Source organism: Monodon monoceros, unplaced genomic scaffold (genome assembly GCF_005190385.1).
Source record: "Monodon monoceros isolate NGI ecotype Baffin Bay Population unplaced genomic scaffold, NGI_Narwhal_1 Super_Scaffold_20, whole genome shotgun sequence".
Lineage (NCBI taxonomy): Eukaryota > Metazoa > Chordata > Mammalia > Artiodactyla > Monodontidae > Monodon > Monodon monoceros.
In genome coordinates, this window is record NW_021703777.1 from 65,360,621 (window position 1) to 65,381,659 (window position 21,039).

Here is a 21,039-nt window from a genome sequence, read left to right on the forward strand (position 1 = left end):
TATAGTTTCAGTAGATACTTGTAAAAAGACTGAGTAATTCACCTGTGGATGACATAACTGAGTTACTTTCTTTTGTGAAGTTCACCATATTTCTCCCATTGTCTTGCATAACTTTCTTATATATAGGTATTTGCCCCCCAAATTAATTCTTCAATTGATATGTGGCACTCTCTCTTTTAACTTTGCTCTACTGGCTGTATTTTTTTTCTTTCTCCCATCATATATGCTCTCTATGACAGGAAAAACACAAAGGAATGCAACTGGACATGACATTAAGCTCCAGAAGAGCCCGAGCCATGTCCATCACTACATCCCTACCAGTACATACGGTATCTAGCACACGGGAGGTGCTCATTGAACTTGTGACTGTATGAATGAATGAATGAACGAACAAACCAATAAACAAAAGAACTGATGCTATAGGTCATGGAGGAACAAAAGAAAACAGGAGAGAATGTTATTCTGAAATAAAAAGGCTTGGAAGAAGACCACATGGTGTATTGGAGGAACAGGTTCCTAACCTATTTTACATTGAAGACAACCTGGATTTCTCGTGGGGAGAAACTGAAATAATGTACATAAAAACAGTATAGAACTCCTCAGAGAGTGTCTTGAATATGAAGACAATGAATTGTGAATAAAATAACCTGAAGCTGATAATTAAGCTGCAGCATGGAATCACAGCATCATGGAGTCAACCCCAGAGCAGAGGCACCATTGATATTTATTGAGGGAATTTGTGGCCCTTTGTTCAGACCTCAGAAAATGGAGATGGGTGAAGGGAATCTGCAAGGAAAGCAGTTCATTGCAAAGAACCTACAAGTACAGAAGCACTTTTTTTCTTAATTTCATGATTAGATGTTAAACTGTTAATACAAAAACTAACATGTATCCAGGTTACAAAGAAAGAGTTTATCACTTGTCAAAGTCACCAAGGTTAAGGTGCACACCCTGATGAAATGAGTAGAGGTCAGCCTCCCTTGGTTTTGTGGATCCTTTCCAAGAATTAGTCTAGACTAACTGCCATGTCCCGTGCAATTACGGATCAAATCAGAGACTTGAGAAATGGCAAGTGGCCAGACAGGGTACAAAGCAAATAAACTGAGTACATGTGACCTTTTTCCCAATCAGATGCATTCCCATATTTCACTGATATGTAGGCATTCTCATTATTTAGTGAGATTTTAGAAAAGACCTTTTCACATATAACACATATAACACATTCTATGGTTTTAATATACACCAGCTTCTCCAGGAATGCATTTACTATGTAAATTAAGGCACAGCTGTAAGTTTTGTTCAAAACTTTACCAAGAGTTTTTCACCATTTCAGAAAACCCATGACATTAGTGTTTATGATATTGCCGGTACAACGCACATTGATCGGCACCTGTGGCTAGTAATTCTACATAAAGGCATAAGAGTCTGATGACTTTATCTTCCGGGATAGTCATACCCAAGCTTTTTTGTTGAAATACATTCTATTTTATTAAAAACTGCTTTCCTTTTTTCCGATTTATATTACAGTTCAAGTACTATATTCGTTGTTTAAAAGTATATAGGCCTATAAATCATATTAACTTTGAACATCATTTCAGAATAGCCAAAATAAAATATTTGTTATGAAAGAGGGCATGAGTCTGGGAGGGTTGAGAGAACCACTGATCCCATCCACCCTCGCTATGCAGTGAAACTGAGGCTCAGAGAGATGCAGTAACTTGCTTAAGGCCACCCAGCAAGTTGATGACCAAGTCAGAACTGGAGTTACCTGGGCACTGGGTTCTCCTTCCAGCACGCGGCCCTGCCTCAAAGTGATGACTACATAAACGCAGAGGGAGAACAATTAAGTTCACGCTTCAGAATGAGTTGGTGACCATTAGACCCAAAGGGTGGAGACTGGGGAGGTCTCTCCCCGTCCCTGTGTCCCAGCACAAGAGGTAAGATGCTTTAGAGAAGATTTTTTTTTGGTTTTTTGTGGGGTTTTTGGTTTGTCTGTTTTCACCTAAAAAGCCCCAGTTGCTGGTCCTGGTGCTGAGATTATACAAACTGAGCTGTGACCAGTTCAGGGCTTCTCTCTAAAAGGCACACAGCAAAAGCTGTCATTTGCAAAGCTTGTGTTTAAAACCAGCATTAAAGTGAAAAGAATTTTAAAAAAAACAAAAACAGAAAGAACAGTATTCATCTTGAGAAAGCAACATTCCATTATAATCTTGAATGTGAACTTTTTCAACAGTACTTCACAGTGAAGAAATCAAGGGATAGACATTCAACTTAAAATCCATAAATGGTACCCTTAGCTTTTAGCCTTGAGTTTAAGTGTTTTTAGTCAGATGGAGTTCTTACGCGGTCTGAGTTTGTAAACAACCAGGTGGAATAGGTAAAGGGTGTGTCCCAGGAAGCTTTTATATTTCACACCTACATTAAAACTGCCCGAAATATTCCCAGGAGATAAACACAAGGTAATTAACAGTTATCTCCAAACTGGCTTCTATCCAAATCACAGCTCTGCATTTATGAAGCAAGAGAATTCTCTCAAGTAAGTAACTTCAACAAACAGTGCTCAACTCGGCCACACTGGGCACTTCACAGTAAGAAAAGAGAAGCAGGCCAATGAACTATATTCTCCTAAATCATCACCACCTACCTTTAGCCTGAAGTCACTGCCATGCTATAAGTTCCCCAACCTGAGACTAGGGCTGTCTTCCAAACCCCCAAAGAAAATTAAAACACCCCAGATTGTTTTCCAGTTAAAGCTAAAACCAGCAATTATACTATTTATGATCAGCTTATAAACTGAAATGACTCCTCTTGTCTTTTGGACTCAGCACGGTAAAGATTTTCCACTTTAGTTCTTGTAGTTGCTATAAAAGAGCCTCGTATTTCAGGATGAGAATCCTGAACCTGCGTAATGGACTTTGCTTCAAATGAATATGATCCTAAATACCTAGGCAATTGGTTTTTTTTTGTTGTTTTTTGCTGTACGTGGGCCTCTCACTGTTGTGGCCTCTCCCATTGTGGAGCACAGGCTCCGGACGCGTAGGCCCAGCGGCCATGGCTCACGGGCCCAGCCGCTCCGCGGCACGTGGGATCCTCCCAGACCGGGGCACGAACCCATGTCCCCCGCATCGGCAGGAGGACTCTCAACCACTGTGCCACCAGGGAAGCCCTAGGCAATTGTTTTTTATCAAATTAATGGAATCTGTATCTATAAAATAAAATAAAATGCGATATATCTGAAGTTACAAATGCACTAAGCCAAAACATTTAACTCTCTGTGTGAAGTGATACACAGAATTGCCTTTACACATTATTTTAAGTGAGGTCTGAGGCAGACAGCAGGCAGGTGGAGGCACTGGGTAAGTTGGCCGTGGCAGACGTCCTGGGCAGAGGAACATGGCTGGTGGTTTTAAAACCCTAGGGAGAAAAGTAAACGGTTCATTATTATGGTCCATTTCCTTTGGGAAGACCTAAAAGAAAGGTGGTTGGTTAATCTAAGTTTACATCAATCAAATCTCTCCATGAGAGCCTCTTCCGGTGTCACCCACGGCACCTGCTGTGGTACCATCCGTGAGAAGGCCCAGAAATAAAAGGTGTGAAGTGGAGGTGAGAAACGTTCTCCAAGGAGCAAAATATTCACTTTGCTGCACGATGCTGAGCTCTAAAAGCAACAATAAAAATCAGAAACTTTGTTCCATCTAGACCATCCGACTTACTTGGCAATCCACACCTTATTGGAGAAGGACTCCGGCTTCGAGATATCTGGAAAATATAAAAGTGTAGTGCGAATTACACAGTAGATGGAGCTCAAAGAAAGAATCCTTTTGATGTTTTTTTCCTAAAACCAGCTAAAGAGTTTATCTGAAGCAGTTTAGAACTATGATGGTTTCCCCCTAAGGTTGAGCGCTGTGATTCCTTTTATACTTCCTGAAGTAAATGGACACTCAACTTAGCTTAAATTATATTATTAACTAAAAGCTGAGCTCCGTGGCTTAGTTGTTTATTGGTTTTTGTTGCTGTGGTTGTTTTTAGTGGTTTCTAAACACTTTGAGACTGGATGCTCACTGGCCATACTGAAGTCTATGCTTTCCAGAAAATACTATTATTATTAATTAAAGCTAAAATGATCCAATACTCTCTGGCACATCCTTTATATGAATTATGTCATGTGTCCAAAATGCTGTCCTATTAAGGAGGGTCACTGGGAAGCCAGAAAAGAGCCATTTTTCAAATCTCACCTTTGCTTTCACTGAGGAAAACCTACCCCCATACCTACAAGCCTGCGATGGCTCGGAAATAACTGACCACAATTACATTCTTGCTGTGAGCTTTCAAGCACTTTAGATAAATAGACATTAACAAAGATGGAAGCTGTTCTGGATATGAGGTCTCAAACAAGTCAACCAGATTAACCAAAAGTGTTTGTACCGGGCTTGTCGTAAAGAGATGATGCTGGAAAGGGACAGGATTTTAGCAGCAGTTTCACCTTTGAGCATCTACTTTAGTCTATCAAAAGCTTAAGTTTGCTCTCCCTGGGCACAAAGTAGGAAAAAGAGAGGATGGGTTCAAACATACACAGGTACTTATTACAGAGGGACATTGCCCATTGCTAAGCTTTCCAATGAGGGCCCAGAGTTAAAATTTGCCATGGCTGTACGTGCAACAGGTGTCTAATATGGCTATTTCTTCTGACAGAACACTTCCTCTTAGAATGAGCATTGTGATTCTTCCAGTATAAAACTCATAATATGTCTTTTTCATTTATCAGCCCATTAAATGTACTCTCCTTTCACTTTTTCCTACTGTGAATACCTATTTGGCAATAAGGATAATTAAGTTATATTAAAATCAGCAAGAGCTAAAGAACTGTGTCTGACACATGGCTTTCCATTCTCAGGCCATTTCTTTCATGTGGATAGTCGTCCCCAGTTTCCCAGCCCACAAAAATTCTGCCAGATCACATAACAACTCCACCGTGAACTAAATCCAGAGGGAATCTCAACCTCCTCCGACAGCTGTAACATTCAGTTACTTTGTTGAAATCATACTGATCTTCCTATATTGAAACCCATTCAGGGAAGAAACCATGTTTTAGTCATTTCTGTATCGCTCACACACACATACACACTAGCATCCAACCGATAATGGAAAAAATGTTTGATAAGAACGTTATCAGGGCTTCCCTGGTGGCACAGTGGTTAAGAATCTGCCTGCCAATGCAGGGGACACGGGTTCAAGCCCTAGTCCAGGAAGATCCCACATGCTGCAGAGCAACTAAGCCCGTGTGCTACAACTACTGAACCTGCACTCTAGAGTCCGCGAGCCACAACTACTGAGCCCGTGTGCTACAACTACTGAAGCCTGCATGCCTAGAGCCCGTGCTCCACAACAAGGGAAGCCACCGCAATGAGAAGTCTGTGCACTGCAACGAAGAGTAGCCCCTGCTTGTCCCAACTAGAGAAAGCCCGCATGCAGCAACGAAGACACAATGCAGCCAAAAATAAATAAATTTATTAAAAAAAAGAATGTTATCAAACATAATGTTTTGTTGAGAGGGGTTTAGAAGTTTAGGGCTAGAGTTGCATCACTAGAGATAATTTCAGAGAAGTTGCCTTCTCTACCACTCTCCCTAAAACAAGTTTGAACAAATATTTAAAGAATTTTTATTTGGAGGAACAGCAAATTGTTAGCCTATCTGGTATCTTAACATGTCTTGGTCTAGATCTCTATTCAAAAGGCATTGACTAAATATTATGTGTTGAATGAATGAACAGTGGTGGATCATAATAATGTTAGTTTTTAGGGATATTATATCCACAGTTTTCAGAGATGTTTTTGCTGTTATTTTTTTCTTTGATATATGTGTTAGTAATCCTAAGGATGAATACACAGAGACTAATCTTAATTCTTCCTACTTGGAAGTTTGGAGGAAAATTAAGACCTGCAATGCCCTTTATACAGTATTAAAATCCAGACCATTTGAGCAATTTCTCCAAACTCATACAAGAAGTTCTAGAGGTACCAGAGACTGATGTGTGCAGAGATCAGTTGACTAAGATATCCTATTCTCTGCTCAGGAGACTCATAGCTAATAGCCCATTTTCATTTAAAGATAAAAATAAAACACGAAATAACTAAAGTCTATTATTCTTTCAACTAATGAAGAAAAAAATCTACCTCTGCTTCCTTCTTTCTAGAATGATAAATTCCTTAGCCAAGGTAGTATAAAAATCAATCTGGGGTGATGGTAGTAGGTTCTCTTTCTACCTACAAACTTATCATCGCCTCTTTTATAGGTGACTGTGGACAAAAAAAAAAACGTCAACCATAAGATGATTTTGTGTAAAAATGATTAGACAGATACATACCGTGCTTAAACTAATACGGCTACGAGGGCAGATGGGACTTAAACTCCTGCTTCGACATCGACTTAGAGATCGCACTGAATTCCACTAGAAAAGGAGAAAGAGAAAAATAGTCAATAGTTTGTGAAAGCCCAGGTGGCTTAAAACAATACTCATATCCCATAGAACGAACAAGAGGTTTTCCTGATATGATTACGCTTGCCCGTTACTGGTCGCCAGTATAAGTGCACTCATTTGCTATAGCTGCCCAATATTTGACAATAGCTCTAGGGTACTTCTCAAATAAAATCCCATTACAATGAACTTTGGGATATTCAGATTCATGATGCTAGTGGAACTTTGTTTTGATGAGTAAACTGTTAGAAATTACATTCAAGTTTGCAAGTGTTGGAGAACGTAAGCTCCATCTGGTCAGGGATTTGTGTTTGTTTTGTTCATTGCTGAATCCCCAGCACCTAAACACAGAGCTTGGGTCATAAATAACTATTGAATAAAATGAATTAATGAATAAGTGAGTAAGTGAATCACTACTGTGGCCCACCTACTGTCCAACTAAGTTAATGAACAAAAAGAAAATTTTATTTCCTATAATGAGATTTTACTAGTCAAAGTCTTCTCATCAATTCCCGTCATTCAACCCTTTCCCGGGTTCTTGCTTTTAGGGCATTTTCTTTGTTTTAGGAGTTTAAGCTTGGGTAAATATTGGTGACATACTGGAGGGGAGAGAAGAAGGAAGTTAAAAGGCATTGCTATTTGATGGAGAACATAGGAATAGTGGCTATTTCCTCTCCCTCCCCTCCACATTGCACTGCAGACAGTTTACAAGAGTTCCTTAACAGAGGGTAATTGTTGTAAGGGCAAGAAGCACGTTTTATGAGTTCATTCGTTGTAGAGCACGTGCGATTGCCAAGTCAACGCAACCCAGTTTCTATGGGCTCAACTCTTACAGCACAGAATATTTTCATTGAGATACTTTATGCTACAGTGGGATGTTTAAGCTTAAGTTCTTAAGTTCTTTTAAATACAGTACTCCGCTTCTCCACTTCATGTGTGAAAAGCTGCCATGAAGCACTTCCCCTATCCTCCAGGTCAAAGAGAACAGGAACTGAGACCACCCAGATGGTGGCTTTGCTCTGGACCTGGGAGCTCCTCTCCTGAATTCACTTAACTTCTAGGAAGGGCAGGGTAAAACTCCATAATGGGAACACAATATAGACTATCCAAGCACCCGTAGCAACCAGTTCCAACATCCTCTCCCCACCTTAACACACACACTTACACACTTGCATACCTAAGACTCCATTCTGAAGGCTGTCCAATTATTTAACATGTTCAAAACATTCTACGGCCAATGTATATAGGAAGCAACCCTCCAAAACTGATTGGCTCTTCTCTCCCCACCTCCTCTGCCCTCTTTTTCTCCATCCCTCCCCTCCCTACACATCGTACCAAGGAGAGAAAAACAGGACACATTCATCATATCCCAAAATACAGAACTATCAGTAAAACTTGGGCCAATTGTTTTCTGACAGTTAATCGATCACTTTTAAATGCTTAGAACTGTAGAGGGCCTCTAAAAGTTGAGCTCAAGGGGCTTTGCCCTTATAATAGCATAATATTTCTAAGACAGAGGAGGCAAATAGGAACAGTTCTATCTTGTAAATAAAGCAATAAACAAAGAAATGACTGCCAGGGAATGATGAAGACTCATGGAAGAATCAAAGAAAAGAATCTGTTCTTTCCCAGCCAGTCCCTTTCCTCTCCTTTGTACGAAATCTTATCAAATAACCCTTTATGAACTTCTTTTATAGAATCTCTGGGTTTATAAATGTTCTCGAACTTGTGAATCAAACACTTGGGATGAATTGTCATTATGCAAGGCCACCATACAAAAGCCCCTCTCCTGGTGACAGCTTCTCCCTTCATAATGACACAGTCATTCTCCATGAGAGCAGGCCACACGTGATAGAAGACCAAGGGAGCCGTGAAATCGGAGTCATAGCTTCGACGGTACCTATTTTAAACACCCAAAAGAACAAGAAAGAGAAGATAAGCAGTTATGTAACCTAACTGGGAGGGAAGCGGACCTCAGTGTAAATTCTCATCTTTTATTCTGCTCACACTTAGATAAATATGGATCCTCATTCTATTATTAAAGAGATAGTTGTGGGCTCCTAGAATAGGAACCACTGATAACAAGGACCCGACATGCACTCACTAAAAACAAGTCATGTCATAGAGAACAGACTGGTGGTTGCCGTGGGGGAAGGGTTGTGGGAGGGATGGACTGGAAGGTTGGGGTTAGCGGATGCAAACTAGTATATTTATTTATTTTTTATTTTATTTTATTTATATATATATATTTTTTGCGGTACGTGGGCCTCTCACTGTTGTGGCCTCTCACGTTGCGGAGCACAGGCTCCAGACACGCAGGCTCAGTGGCCATGGCTCACAGGCCCAGCTGCTCCGCGGCATGTGGGATCTTCCCGGACCAGGGCACGAACCCGTGTCCCCTGCATCGGCAGGCGGACTCTCAACCACTGCGCCACCAGGGAAGCCCCAAACTAGTATATTTAGATGGATAAACAACAAGGTCCCACTGTAGAGCACAGAGAACTATATACAATATCCTATGATAAACCATAATGAAAAAGAATATTTTAAAAAGAATGTATATAGAGATATGCATATGTGTAACTGAATCACGTTGCTGTAGAGCAGAAATTAACACAGCATTGTAGAAGTGCAATGTGCTATCACTGCACGATGGAGCCACCCCAACACAATACTGTAAATCAATTATACTTCAATTTTTTTAAACTGACAAAAAAAAAAGTCATGTCAGACTAGTCTTGTTCCTTCTCAGGATTACAAGAATTGTAATTCAGGGAAATGCTAGAGACAGAGACCATCTAAGTCCCACAGGCAACGTATAAGATTTCTCATGCTGGGGACATCCCTGATGGCGCAGTGGTTAAGAATCCGCCTGCCAGTGCAGGGGACACGGGTTCGAGCCCTGGTCCGGGAAGATCCCACATGCCGCGGAGCAACTAAGCCCGTGCACCACAACTGCTGAGCCTGCGCTCTAGAGTCCGTAAGCCACAATTACTAAGCCCGCGAGCCACAGCTACTGAGCCCACGTGCCGCAACTACTGAAGCCCGCGTGCCTAGAGCCCATGCTCTGCAACAAGAGAAGCCACCGTAATGAGAAGCCCGTGCACCGCAACGAACATTAGCCCCCGCTCACCGCAACTAGAGAAAGCCCACCCGCACGCAGCAGCGAAGACCCAAAGCAGCCAAAAATAAATAAATAGATTTATTTTAAAAAGAAATTAAAAACAGAATTACCATATGATCCAGCAATTCCACTTCTAGGTATTTATCCAAAGAAAACTAAACACTAATTTGAAAAGATATATACACCCCCATGTTCATTGCTGCTTTATTTACAATAGCCAAGATGGACATCTAAGTGTTCATTGATGGATTAATGGTTTAAAAAGTTGTGGTATCTATACAATGGGATACTACTTTGCTATTTAAAGAAAAGAGAATGAAATCTTGTCAAGTGAGACAACATGGATGGACCTTGAGGGCATTATGAAATAAGTCAGACAGAGAAAGACAAATGCCATACAATCTCACTTATATGTGGACTCTAAAGCAAACAAACAAACAAAAACCAAGCTCACAGATACAGAAAACAGATTAGTGGTTGCTGGACATGGGGGCAAAATGGGTTAGGGAAGTCAAAAGGTACAAACTTCCGGTTACAAAATAAATGTTATGCAGACGTATAATTGTTAACAATATAGTTAATAATACTGTATTGCAAATTTGAACGTTGCTTAGAGAATAGATCTTAAAAGTTCTCATTGGAAGAAAAAAAAGTTTTGTAACTATATATGGTGACTGATGGTGATAATCATTTCACAATATATACAAATGTAGAATCATTATTGTTGTAGACGTGAAACTAATACAATCTTGTATGTCAATTATACCTCAATTAAAAAAAATTTTAAACAATAAAAAGCAATATATGTCTGTATTTCTATAGCACTTTTTTTTAACATCTTTGTTGGAGTACAATTGCTTTATAATGGTGTGTTAGTTTCTGCTTTATAACAAAGTGAATCAGCTATACATATACATATATCCCCATATCTCCTCCCTAGCACTTTTCTTTTAAAGATTTCCAAACAGACTCCAGGTACTCATTAGTTCTCCCCAAGACCAATATGTTCAATGGAAATCATAACATCACCTCTGAAGCACATTTGACCTAGAAGGAAAATGACCCCAGAAGAGGGCCCTGCCCTGTAGTACAGAGAAGTATATGGCTGGGCCTGAAAATCAGGTAATGTCTGTTGATTTCCCCACCCAGAGTTCTTTTCCCTAAATTGTTCCCAGAGAATACAGACAAGATAATTTATTTATAAAGAATCCCTTAGCTTCTGCTCCTATGTCTCTTACTTGCAATCATTAAAAATTTCTCCATCGGCCCCAAATGCAATGTCGAGGGGTGGGTCTAAAGTCTGCATTGCAAAGGCAATGCAACATATCTCCTGGATGAAGTTACTGAGGAGGCAAAAATCAACTTCAGGAGGGAATGAAATCTTGGGATTGACATTCATGGCTCGGATCACATCCTGAAAAACAAAAAGATGGCATCACCTTGTTACCAACCTGTGAAATACACACTGACAATCCTAAGGACGTTATGACTGCTGGGAGGGGGAAAGAGCATGTGAGTGAAAACAAGGTAAACTAGAAGAGAAGTGCATGTGCTGAAACAGAGAAGGAGGAAAGATGACAGAGGACAAATGACATACTAAAGGCCAAGAAAGTCTCCATAAACAAAAAACTAAAGCAAAAACACTTAGTAGCTTTTATTTATTATTTCCTTATTTTTCTATTCTGAGCAAGTTATATAATCGCCAACACAAGACTCTGACTTGTTCATAAACTATAATAATAATTATAATAGCTTGCTCTTATTGAGAGTTTACTCTGTGCCAACTCTTGTGCTAAGCAAATTACCTGCTTCCTTTCATTTAATCCTCTCAAAAACTCTATGGGGTCATGACCATTGTTGCTCCCATTTTAAGATTAGAAAACTAAAGCACAGAGAGGTTAAGTAAATGTGCAAGGTCACACAGCTAGTAAGTGGCAGAACCAGGATGCAAATCCATAGCTATCTTTCCCAAAATCATTGCTCCTAAGCACTATGGTATTCTATCTTCCAATCTTAAGAGCCTGCCTGAAGAATAAAACTAGAAAGCTCAAAATATTTTCCTCATAATATGTCTAAGAAAGAAAGAGCCAATAATGACTGGTTCTACAAAATATATTGGATGCTCATTCCCGCTCTTCCATTACATAGATGCAACACTAAGCTGGATGGATTTCTGAGTTATTAGTATTCATTATAAACAGCAGCAGCAGCAAACCAGTCCCAATAAAAGACCCAACACTTACATTAACACTGCTTTGGGAATCATATAGATCAAGATGACAAATGATATAATCCAAGACAGCATCCTCAAAGTCATTTGACCCTGCATAAGACGGTGTCAGCGATTTCCTCACACGGATCTTAAAGTGTCTGAATGCCGTTTTAGCTACATGGAACGCCTCCTGCACATAAAAGTACAGCAAATTTATCTGGTGGGAGGAGGCAGGTAAAGCGGTCCAAAGCAAGGAATGAAGAAAGAATGCCCAACAAAAATTCAACATCATACTTGACTTCTGGTAACTAAACCCATGGTCAAAACTACTTTTAATCTGGGAGAAAATACATATCTAAATTTTGGAAAGTACATAAATACGTATAAGACTACCCATATTCACTAATTTCAAGACAGTTGACCACTGTTCTGGTAATCCTGATTGCAAGGAGCAGGACAATGCAGGCATTCAAGGAAATAAAATCACCTGTGGTTACATAAATACTTGAAATATGCTAGTTGATGCTTTGATCCCACAGCAACATCATACTACTGGTCAAGAAATAAGAGAAAATTATCAATCTAGTGGTCACGTCATACATAGACACATATCAAGCGTCTTGACATGTTTCCTGGCATATATTAATTCAACAAATATTTATTAAATGCCTGTAATATAGCAGGCACGGGGAAAACTCAGTTATGCATGAAAGATATAGCCTCTACAATTACAGAACTTTAACCAACTCAGTACATGATTCTTAATTATATAAATTATATATAAATTAAATAATTCTTAATGATATAAATTCTTTTTTCTGTAAAAAGCCAGATAGTAAATATTTTAGGCTTTGCCGGTCACATAATTGTCTCTGTCTTTTTTTTTTTTTTTACAGCCCTTTAAAATGTAAAACCATTCTCATATGTTAGCTCTTGGGTGGTATTTCTCTTAGAATTACAGATCAGGGCCAGATATGGCCCAGGGGTCACAGTTTGCTGACTCCTGATATAAATGAATAAATATAGGATAAAGTCTGGTAGATTCTGATAATTCTGCTCTCACACCAATATTTTGTTTTGTTTGTTAATATTTAGCTGTTCTCATTACAGACTCTTAGTATCTCCATATGGTACCCACAGAACAAATGCATTTGCTTTGGATTTTGAGATTATATATGAGCACTTTTTAATCTTGCCATACTCAGGTGGTTAGCAGTTCTAGTAACTACTCTTAGTTAACTAAACAGAAGAGTGAACACAATCACAGCCTTTTGATTTTTCTAAGAAGGGAAGGTAACCAAACAAATGATAGCCCTTAGCAATAATATATCCATTGTGCGTACATATACCCATATTACAATAGAAGATCCAGCGCGAATCAACTTCATATATACCCATCTGAGATAGTCCTACATTTGTGGATGCTTCAACAAATGTCTGGTCAAAATAGATATTAACATATATGAATAGTTATTGAGTGTGAAAAATAATTCATCGCAAATATCTGTAATGGAAGGCAGGCAGGGAGGGAGGGAGGGAGGGAGGAGACAGATGGAAACCCACCCTCCTTCAGTGACCTCAGGCCCTACCAAGTCTTTTTTAAGCCGTCTTGTTCAGTTTACCCAAGCACTGCCTGGCCGCAGCGCCCTTGGACCGCGGAAGTGCAGCGGCGCGCGCGCGAGGCTTACGTACCACTGCCGCGATGTAGATGATTCGCTGCACCGTCTCGGCTTTGTGGATGCAGCGCCGCAGCAGGCACTGCGCATCCAGGCGGGTCTGGGAATAGGCGTCGTTGAACCGGGACAGCAGGGCGGCCTTACGCGCCACGCTGGACAGTTTGGCGCGACTCGGAGACGGCCTCCTGACCTTCGCGACCGCGGTGGAGTGGCTGGTGGACCGTCTGCGGCTGCGGCTGTGACTGCGGCTGCGGCCGCGGCTGCGAGGGTCAGGGCTCGGAGACCGGCTCCTGGCGGACCTGTTGGTGAACAAGAATCAGGCAGGGAAGCGCTCTGATTCCCTTCACTCTCTTGTTCCTAGACTCGGCTGCTTCTCTCCCCATAAACCAGAAGCCATGGGAACAGGGAGAGCAGCTCCCTGTGAGAGACACTGTGTCACCATAACGCCTCAAATAGGACCACAAACAAAAAACAATACTCTATATTTGCCTGGTGCATTAGAATTTATAACACACTTTTACTCACTCAGCACATCAATTTATCCTTCAAGCAGCCAGGTAAGGTTAGCATTGATTGTTGGCCCTTTTACAGATGAAGAAGTTGAGGCTCAGAAATGCTAAGAAGGCTATCCTAGAGTAACACAGCTAGCAAGAGCGAGAGTTAAATAAAAAGTCAGATTTTCAGTATTTCTTACCCCAACCTTGGGCCACTAACACATCACTGAGCTTTCTGGTATAAAATGAGATGAACACTGATTGAACAATGAGAAAGAAATTCTGTGTTCTCCTTCCATAGCAATGGAACCGTTTGCAGTCATTTTCTCCTCCGCAGGTCCTCCATTTTCACCTACATAATTTGTGCCCTATTTCGGGATGGTGGGGAGGTTATCAAGTGAGCTAATACATGTGGAAGTACTTGGTGAATCGAAAAGCATTCCATCAGTGAAACGTATATTGCTACCAAGTACAAAGTAAATGATCAGACTAGCTAGTCCAAAGGGAATGGGCCACCAAAAAGAGAAGTTTTGTAGAAGGAACTGTGGGGCAAAAGGTAGTACAAAGCAGACTCTCCGAAGGTGGAAAGGGAAAAAAAGCCCTCATTTATAGTGTTCGCCAGTTTCCATGATGCAACAAATACTCTCACCATAGCCAATTTCAAACTATCAATGTGACGTCACTGAAACCAGAGTTGGGTAGAAATGCACAGAATCAGTTCCCAGAGCTAGTACAAGTTGGCACTCGCACAACACTGATGGAGTGACTCCCCAAAATGAAAGCCTAAGGTGACATTTAGGGGAATGGAGAACAGGGTTAGGGGTGGCTTTGATAGCCTGAATCTGGGCACACTGTGGGGCTGGGGTGGGGGAAGAGAGGAAGTGTTAGAAAGAACAAGGAAAATGCAGAAACTCCAAAGAGAGAAACACTCTACTTTGTCCTCACTGAACATTGTCTGAATGACCTGTCTTAACGTTCTGTCCATCAGTAGAAGGGAATTTCACATTCCCTTACCTACTCATTCCATCAAACAAAGTGAGATGTAAAAAAGGCAATACCCTGTGAAATGACAGTTGGTCATCCTGGCGAGAGAACTCCTAGAACTCAGAGAACAGGACCCTCCCCCTATCATGGAACAGTCTTTCAGCATGGGTACCGCCTTTTGCATTATAGACGCTCAAATCTGGTATCAAGACAAAGAACCTTCCTTTGGCATGTCTTAGTTTCATTCCTTAAGCTTCAATGTCAGTCCGAAATTAATTAGTGCCCAAGTATTGTCAATCCACGAGGCATTTTCTCTACGGAAGGGTGAAGTTAGAGAAAACAATCCCTCTACAATTCAAAGTTTTCCATATTATTGGGGTTCGCGCTCAGGATATCATTTTCTTTTTCTTTTTTCTTTTTCTTTTTTCCTTTTCCAAGCCAGGCTTTTATCACTACCTCAACAAAAGGAGCTTAAATGAAAAGATCTGTGAGAATGTGTCAGACCTTCCTTGGAGTACAGATTTTTCAGCGGACAGAACAGCTATCTTGTCCTTCAGCGTTCGGAGCTGTTTCTCATAATCGCATATCGCTTCTGTCTTCCTCTGGTCTACGCTCCACCTGTCCGCGCCCATCTGCTCCAAGCCCTGGGGCTCCAAGCCCCGCAGCTCCTCTCTCCTACGCTCGGAGCCCCGCTTCTCTGAGCTCCTATGCTCTGAGTGTCTGAGGCGAGATTCCTCCTGGGCTTGAAGAGATGTAAGCCTGAACAGAAAAAAAGGTTTGAAAGAAAAGAGAGAAAGGGAGGGATGGAGGAAAGGTAATAAACCGCAATTGGCCTACTTAAGGAGGCTGCTTTATTTAGTGTGCCGTTATTGCCCTGGGAAACTCGGATGGAAATACAGGGGATCAAACACAAATGAACAAAGAGCAGAATTGCCAGGGTCAGGGTGCCACTTCATGTCTGTAGCTTGCATGGAAAAAGGCTCCTGAAGAAAAGATAGGCATGCAAATCCTCTAGCCAAAGCAGAGTGGGCAGAGTCATGAAGTCTCTGCAGAGGCAAAGCAGAGACATACTATTCTACGTTGGACGGCTTCACTGCACAAAACTCTGGAAGCCTGTGATCTCCAAAACCTAGTCCAGAAGCTGGTCAAAGAGATAATCTATTCTCACTAGCTCTTCTATTCTCTGAACAGATGGAATGTGGGGGGAAACTGCAGTGGAAATTGAGTAACATCCATCCACACCACCAAGCAGAAGTGTGGACCTACGAAAATAATGTACTACTATGGAAAGGAGTAAAGCTTTAGAAATAAAACTGGCATCCTCATTAATAAAAAGAAGTATGGCCATCATACAAGGGAGCAAAAGCCATAAGAAGAGAACATGCTGTGATGAAAATAACAATGGTGTAAGAAGAGAAGGGAAGGCGTAAGATTAAGAAGGATGTAGAAAAGCTAAAAATGCAATAGCAGAATTAAAAGCTGCCCTAGAAACAGTAAAGAACAGAATTGGTGCGATAGGGAATTGCTGAGTAATATGCTCAAAGAATTTGAGAAGCTATATCAACTAGGAAATGAGATTAGTGCTCCAAGCTAAAATTTATGGATGTTCCTGAAGAAATCAGAACAATTGGAACATGTATGAAGGCAATAGAAAGGTATGTACATACGTATGTGTGTGTGTATATATATATATATATATATATATATTTTTTTTTTTTTACTGCAACTCCCATTTGCTCTTTTTTGGGGAAAAAAAAATCAAAGTTAAGATTGAAAAAAGTATACCCTTAAAGGATCAGTGTTTATTTTCCCCTTCTAGAAATTTATCTTTAGAGGATAATCTGAAATTTAAACTAAGATTGGCCACAAAAAATTATTTCCAATGTTGAAAATTGGCATCAAAGTAAATATTCCATGTTAGGGAAGTACCCAAATGAGGAAATATGAGGTACCTATTTAAGACTAAGCTCTGCTTTATTTTTTCTTAGTAATAGAGAAAAATAATGTTGAATGAAAAAATGGGGTCCACAACTGTATACTTACATTTTGTTGTCTTAACTTTATTTTTAACGTACTAATTGGAAGAAATAGCAAATTGTGACAGTAACTGGCTCTGGAATTATGAGGGCTAAGGTTCCTTTCTACCATGTTGTACTTTGAAGATTTTCTATAGTGGGTAAGTACTGTTTTGTAGTAAGAAAAATATATAAAACATTAATAAAAACATTGCTGCCTTTCATCTTTATGGACAGATTCTTTCGTATTGTAATGGAGCACTAAAAAAAGCTAAATTCAGGAGTTAATCAGCAACCTGCAATAATCCTGTCATTTTTTTTTTTTCTTACTGCTTTCTTAGCTGATTTATTTCCCCCTCTGCAGTCAGAAGGGATATGGCCGATCTGTTCTTGGTTTCTTTAAGAGTCTTTTCAGTTTCAGCCATACTGTAAGAGAAATCAGTAACTAAAGACAGATTTTCCAAAATTGGCAGACTTTCTAAATCAAGGCATAGGTTCTGTTGGGAACTTTTGCCGTATGATATAAATTCAATATACACAACATCGAATTATAAGACATCTGCATTCAATTAGATGATATTACAAATATTATGGCACACTAGTATGCAAAAACATGCTAGCATCTTTCCTCGATGTCAAACACAAAGAAATTACAGAGCTACTACCTCTAAAAGACTAGGTAATAATTACTGGTATTAGAATGTAAAAGACAAACTTGTTCAGTTTCTCCTTCTCACCCTCCTAATTCATCTGCTCTAATTACACCGAATCCCCAGGTTGCCTCTCTATAAAATCTCCATTTTTCTGTAATATACTAATACCTATTCTTATTACTTTGCACTGTAGAGTTGCATTTGACTTAATTTTCCCAGATTTACTAAATATAGAAAAATTATTTGCCCGCCTATAAAAAAGTAATCCACAATTACACTCGACTACCAAGTACTTCGTGTCTTCCTGCCTCTGACTTCCACCACTAATTGAGCACAGTTTTCCTGAGTTTTCAACTAGCTTAGTCCTTGTTGGTTTCAAGGACTCTCCTTGTTGTAGACAAATCATAATAAATCGTACTATTTCTTTAGGAAATGAGAATGTGATGGATGCCATTGGATGAAGACCAATGGTTCTCAATGAGGTTGTCCTAGTACAGTGAGAGATTGTGGATTGGCAAAGGTTTTTGGACTTCTCTGACCTTGCACCCCTGGAACACCAAGTATCTTCCATCACAGTAGTTCTGAAGCTAAGAGATTGCAACTGCTATCCAAACTCACACCAGTCTTCCTCCCTACACTTGGATGGAAGCATGGAAGGTCAAACACTGGCCTCCCCTATACAGTGAGGCAGACTGAGAAATAATGGGACGGCAGGATCCCTATCAATTCTGCACAGATCTGATGAAGCAATGCAGGAGGTGGTGTGCGTTTCCCCAAATTCCATCTCATCCCCTTCTCTTCTAACAAACGCCCACTCATCCAATGAGTGCCTCTCCAAAGGCCACACCTGACTCTCAAGAAAAGTTTGTCTTCCCTTCTCCTGAGCTCCTCCGACACTTGTTCACATCTGTAATCTCATTACAAACACACTGTGAACTACTTGAAGGCAAAGATTTTATTTTATTCATCTCTTTATCCCCAGCTCCTAAAACAGTACCTGTCATATAGATTTTTTTAAAAAACGGAAAAACTGAATGAATGAATGCATGAATGAAATGTCTGAAGTCTAAAATAAAACCAGAGGAGCAATAACTTCACGATAGGGATGCTGGCTATTGTAAGGAAATTGCTGTGATTTAATTTCAATGTGAATATGTTATAGATTTTTTAAAGTATATATGGGAAAATGAACATTTTTATCAAGAGAAAACAGTGGAAAATTAAAAGAAGAAAAAAGACCAAGAAAGAAACAAGAGTGTGAACGGTAATCAGGTTTTTTTCTCTCGAGACATGGCATACATGTGTGAGCACATATATATACAAGCAAATATATATGCAAACTTGGCCCCCTTGGATGATATACAGAGAGAAGAAAGGAGATACCTTCATGTGACAAGCATTGTTTTAAGCAGGCTAACATATTTATTTTTTGTTATGGATTTATTCATTCATTGAGCAAGTTATAGAGAATTTACAATGCTAGATGCTGGAGATACAACTGTCAGAATAGCGATACCGGACAGTAACCCTTTGGAGCTTCCAGTCTACTGGATCATAAATATTCACACAAATTTTTCAAAGTTCCAACTTGCAATAAGTGCTATTCTTAGATGATTGTGAAAGAGAATTAGAGGAGAGGGAGAGGAAAGACCATTCAATGTATAGTGGTCGCAGACTCTGAGAAAGTCACATTTAAGCTGAGACCTAAAGGACAAGAAAAAGCCAGCCATGCCAAGAGCCAGCAGAAGACTTCCATTTCTCTGAAAAAGCACAGGCAAAGGCCTCAAGGTGAGGAAGTAGACAGAAGACTAGGAGAACTTGGCATGAGATGAGGGTGGACAAGAGGTAGGGTCAGATCACGCAGGGCTGGGAGAGCCCTGGGAAGGAATTTAGAATTTTTTTCTAAGTACTAAAAGAAGCAACTAACAGCTTTTAAGCCAGAGGGTGACTTGCTACAATAAAAGTATATCTATATTTGCTGTGTGGAGAATGAGTTGTAATACAGCAAGAATGGACCCAGGGAAGCCAGTTGGAAGGCAACTGGCTGAGGCAAAAGGTAACAGCGACTTGAATGAGGGCAGTGGTAGTAGAATAGAAAGGAGCATGTGTGGGAGACGTTTAGGAGGTAGATTCCACTGGATGTTCTAATAGATTGGATATAGGAAATGAGGACAGGTGAGATTTCTAACCAGAGTCCCAACATAAAATCCAGCAGTCTTCCCTCGTCTAGGGCTCGTCAAACCTGAGCAGACCTGTCCCCATTCAGCACTCTATTGGAATTTGCACCTTTGCAACTGAGTCACAGCTAAACTGGTCTCCACGGGGTTAGACATGGGAACCTCCTGGGGTGGGCCCCTCATTCCACATTAGGTAGCACCCTGGATTTAGAGACAGGTAGGCAGAGTAGTGGAGGAGAGAGCTGGCTACCATAGAATGTGGGGAACAGCCTCCATCATTTCTGATGCCTTAAAAAATGGAACATGAACCACACGTGGGTTAAAAAACAAAAACAGGGAAAAGCAAAAGGGAAAATCACCTTCCTGTGTGCAACTTTCAAATGGCGGAGGGCAGTGTGTATACAGATAGGGAAAGTATACATACAAATGATAAAGCAGGGACTTCCCTGATGGCGCAGTGGTTAAGAATCCGCCTGCCAGTGCAGGGGAAACAGGTTCGAGCCCTGGTCCGGGAAGATCGTACATGCCGCGGAGCAACTAAGCCTGTGTGCCACAACTACTGAGCCCGTGCGCCACTACTGAAGCCTGCATGCCTAGACCCCGTGCTCCTCAACAAGAGAAGCCACCACAATGAAAAGCACGCATACTGCAATGAAGAGTAGCCCCCGCTTGCTGCAACTAGAGAAAGCCTGCATGCAGCAACGAAGACCCAACACAGCCCAAAATAAATAAATTTAATTAATTAAAAAATGATAAAGCAAACAGGACAAGGGGACTGTGAAAGGGTATATGGGTGTTCTTAGTACTATTCTTGCAAATTTTCTGTATTTGAAATTATTTCCAAATAAAAAGCTTTTTTAAAAAAAGCGTGCAGGGCTTCCCTGGTGGCTCAGTGGTTGAGAGTCCTCCTGCCAATGCAGGGGACACGGGTTTGTGCCCCAGTCCGGGAAAATCCCACGTGCTGCGGAGCGGCTGGGCCTGTGAGCCATGGCTGCTGAGCCTGTGTGTCCAGAGCCTGTGCTCCACAACGGGAGAGGTCACAACAGTGAGAGGCCCGCGTACTGCAAAAAAAAAAAAAAAAAAGCGTGCAATCATCGTTTTTGGTCCATGATGGCCCTGATGGGTAACTACACAGCCATAGTGACAAGAGAGGCAGGTAGGAATTCCTGGCTCCTACGGATTCTGACTGAAGACAAGAATCAGCAAAGTCGCGAAGCTTTGCCTCACA

The 21,039-nt window shown here is 40.7% G+C and overlaps 1 protein-coding gene across 1 annotated transcript in view; it reads right to left on the reverse strand.

Moving 5' to 3' along the window:
* Window positions 1–21,039, reverse strand: part of SPATA18 (spermatogenesis associated 18) — a 152,600-nt gene that overhangs the window by 120,883 nt on the left and 10,678 nt on the right. Inside the window, exons 5-12 of the mRNA XM_029234707.1 lie at window positions 17,312–17,407; window positions 15,471–15,725; window positions 13,505–13,787; window positions 11,844–12,002; window positions 10,839–11,014; window positions 8,253–8,376; window positions 6,366–6,449; window positions 3,714–3,759 (exon numbers count right to left, since the gene is read on the reverse strand). Coding sequence (XP_029090540.1) covers window positions 3,714–3,759; window positions 6,366–6,449; window positions 8,253–8,376; window positions 10,839–11,014; window positions 11,844–12,002; window positions 13,505–13,787; window positions 15,471–15,725; window positions 17,312–17,407 — 1,223 coding nt within the window. The remainder of the gene's footprint in view (window positions 1–3,713; window positions 3,760–6,365; window positions 6,450–8,252; window positions 8,377–10,838; window positions 11,015–11,843; window positions 12,003–13,504; window positions 13,788–15,470; window positions 15,726–17,311; window positions 17,408–21,039) is intronic.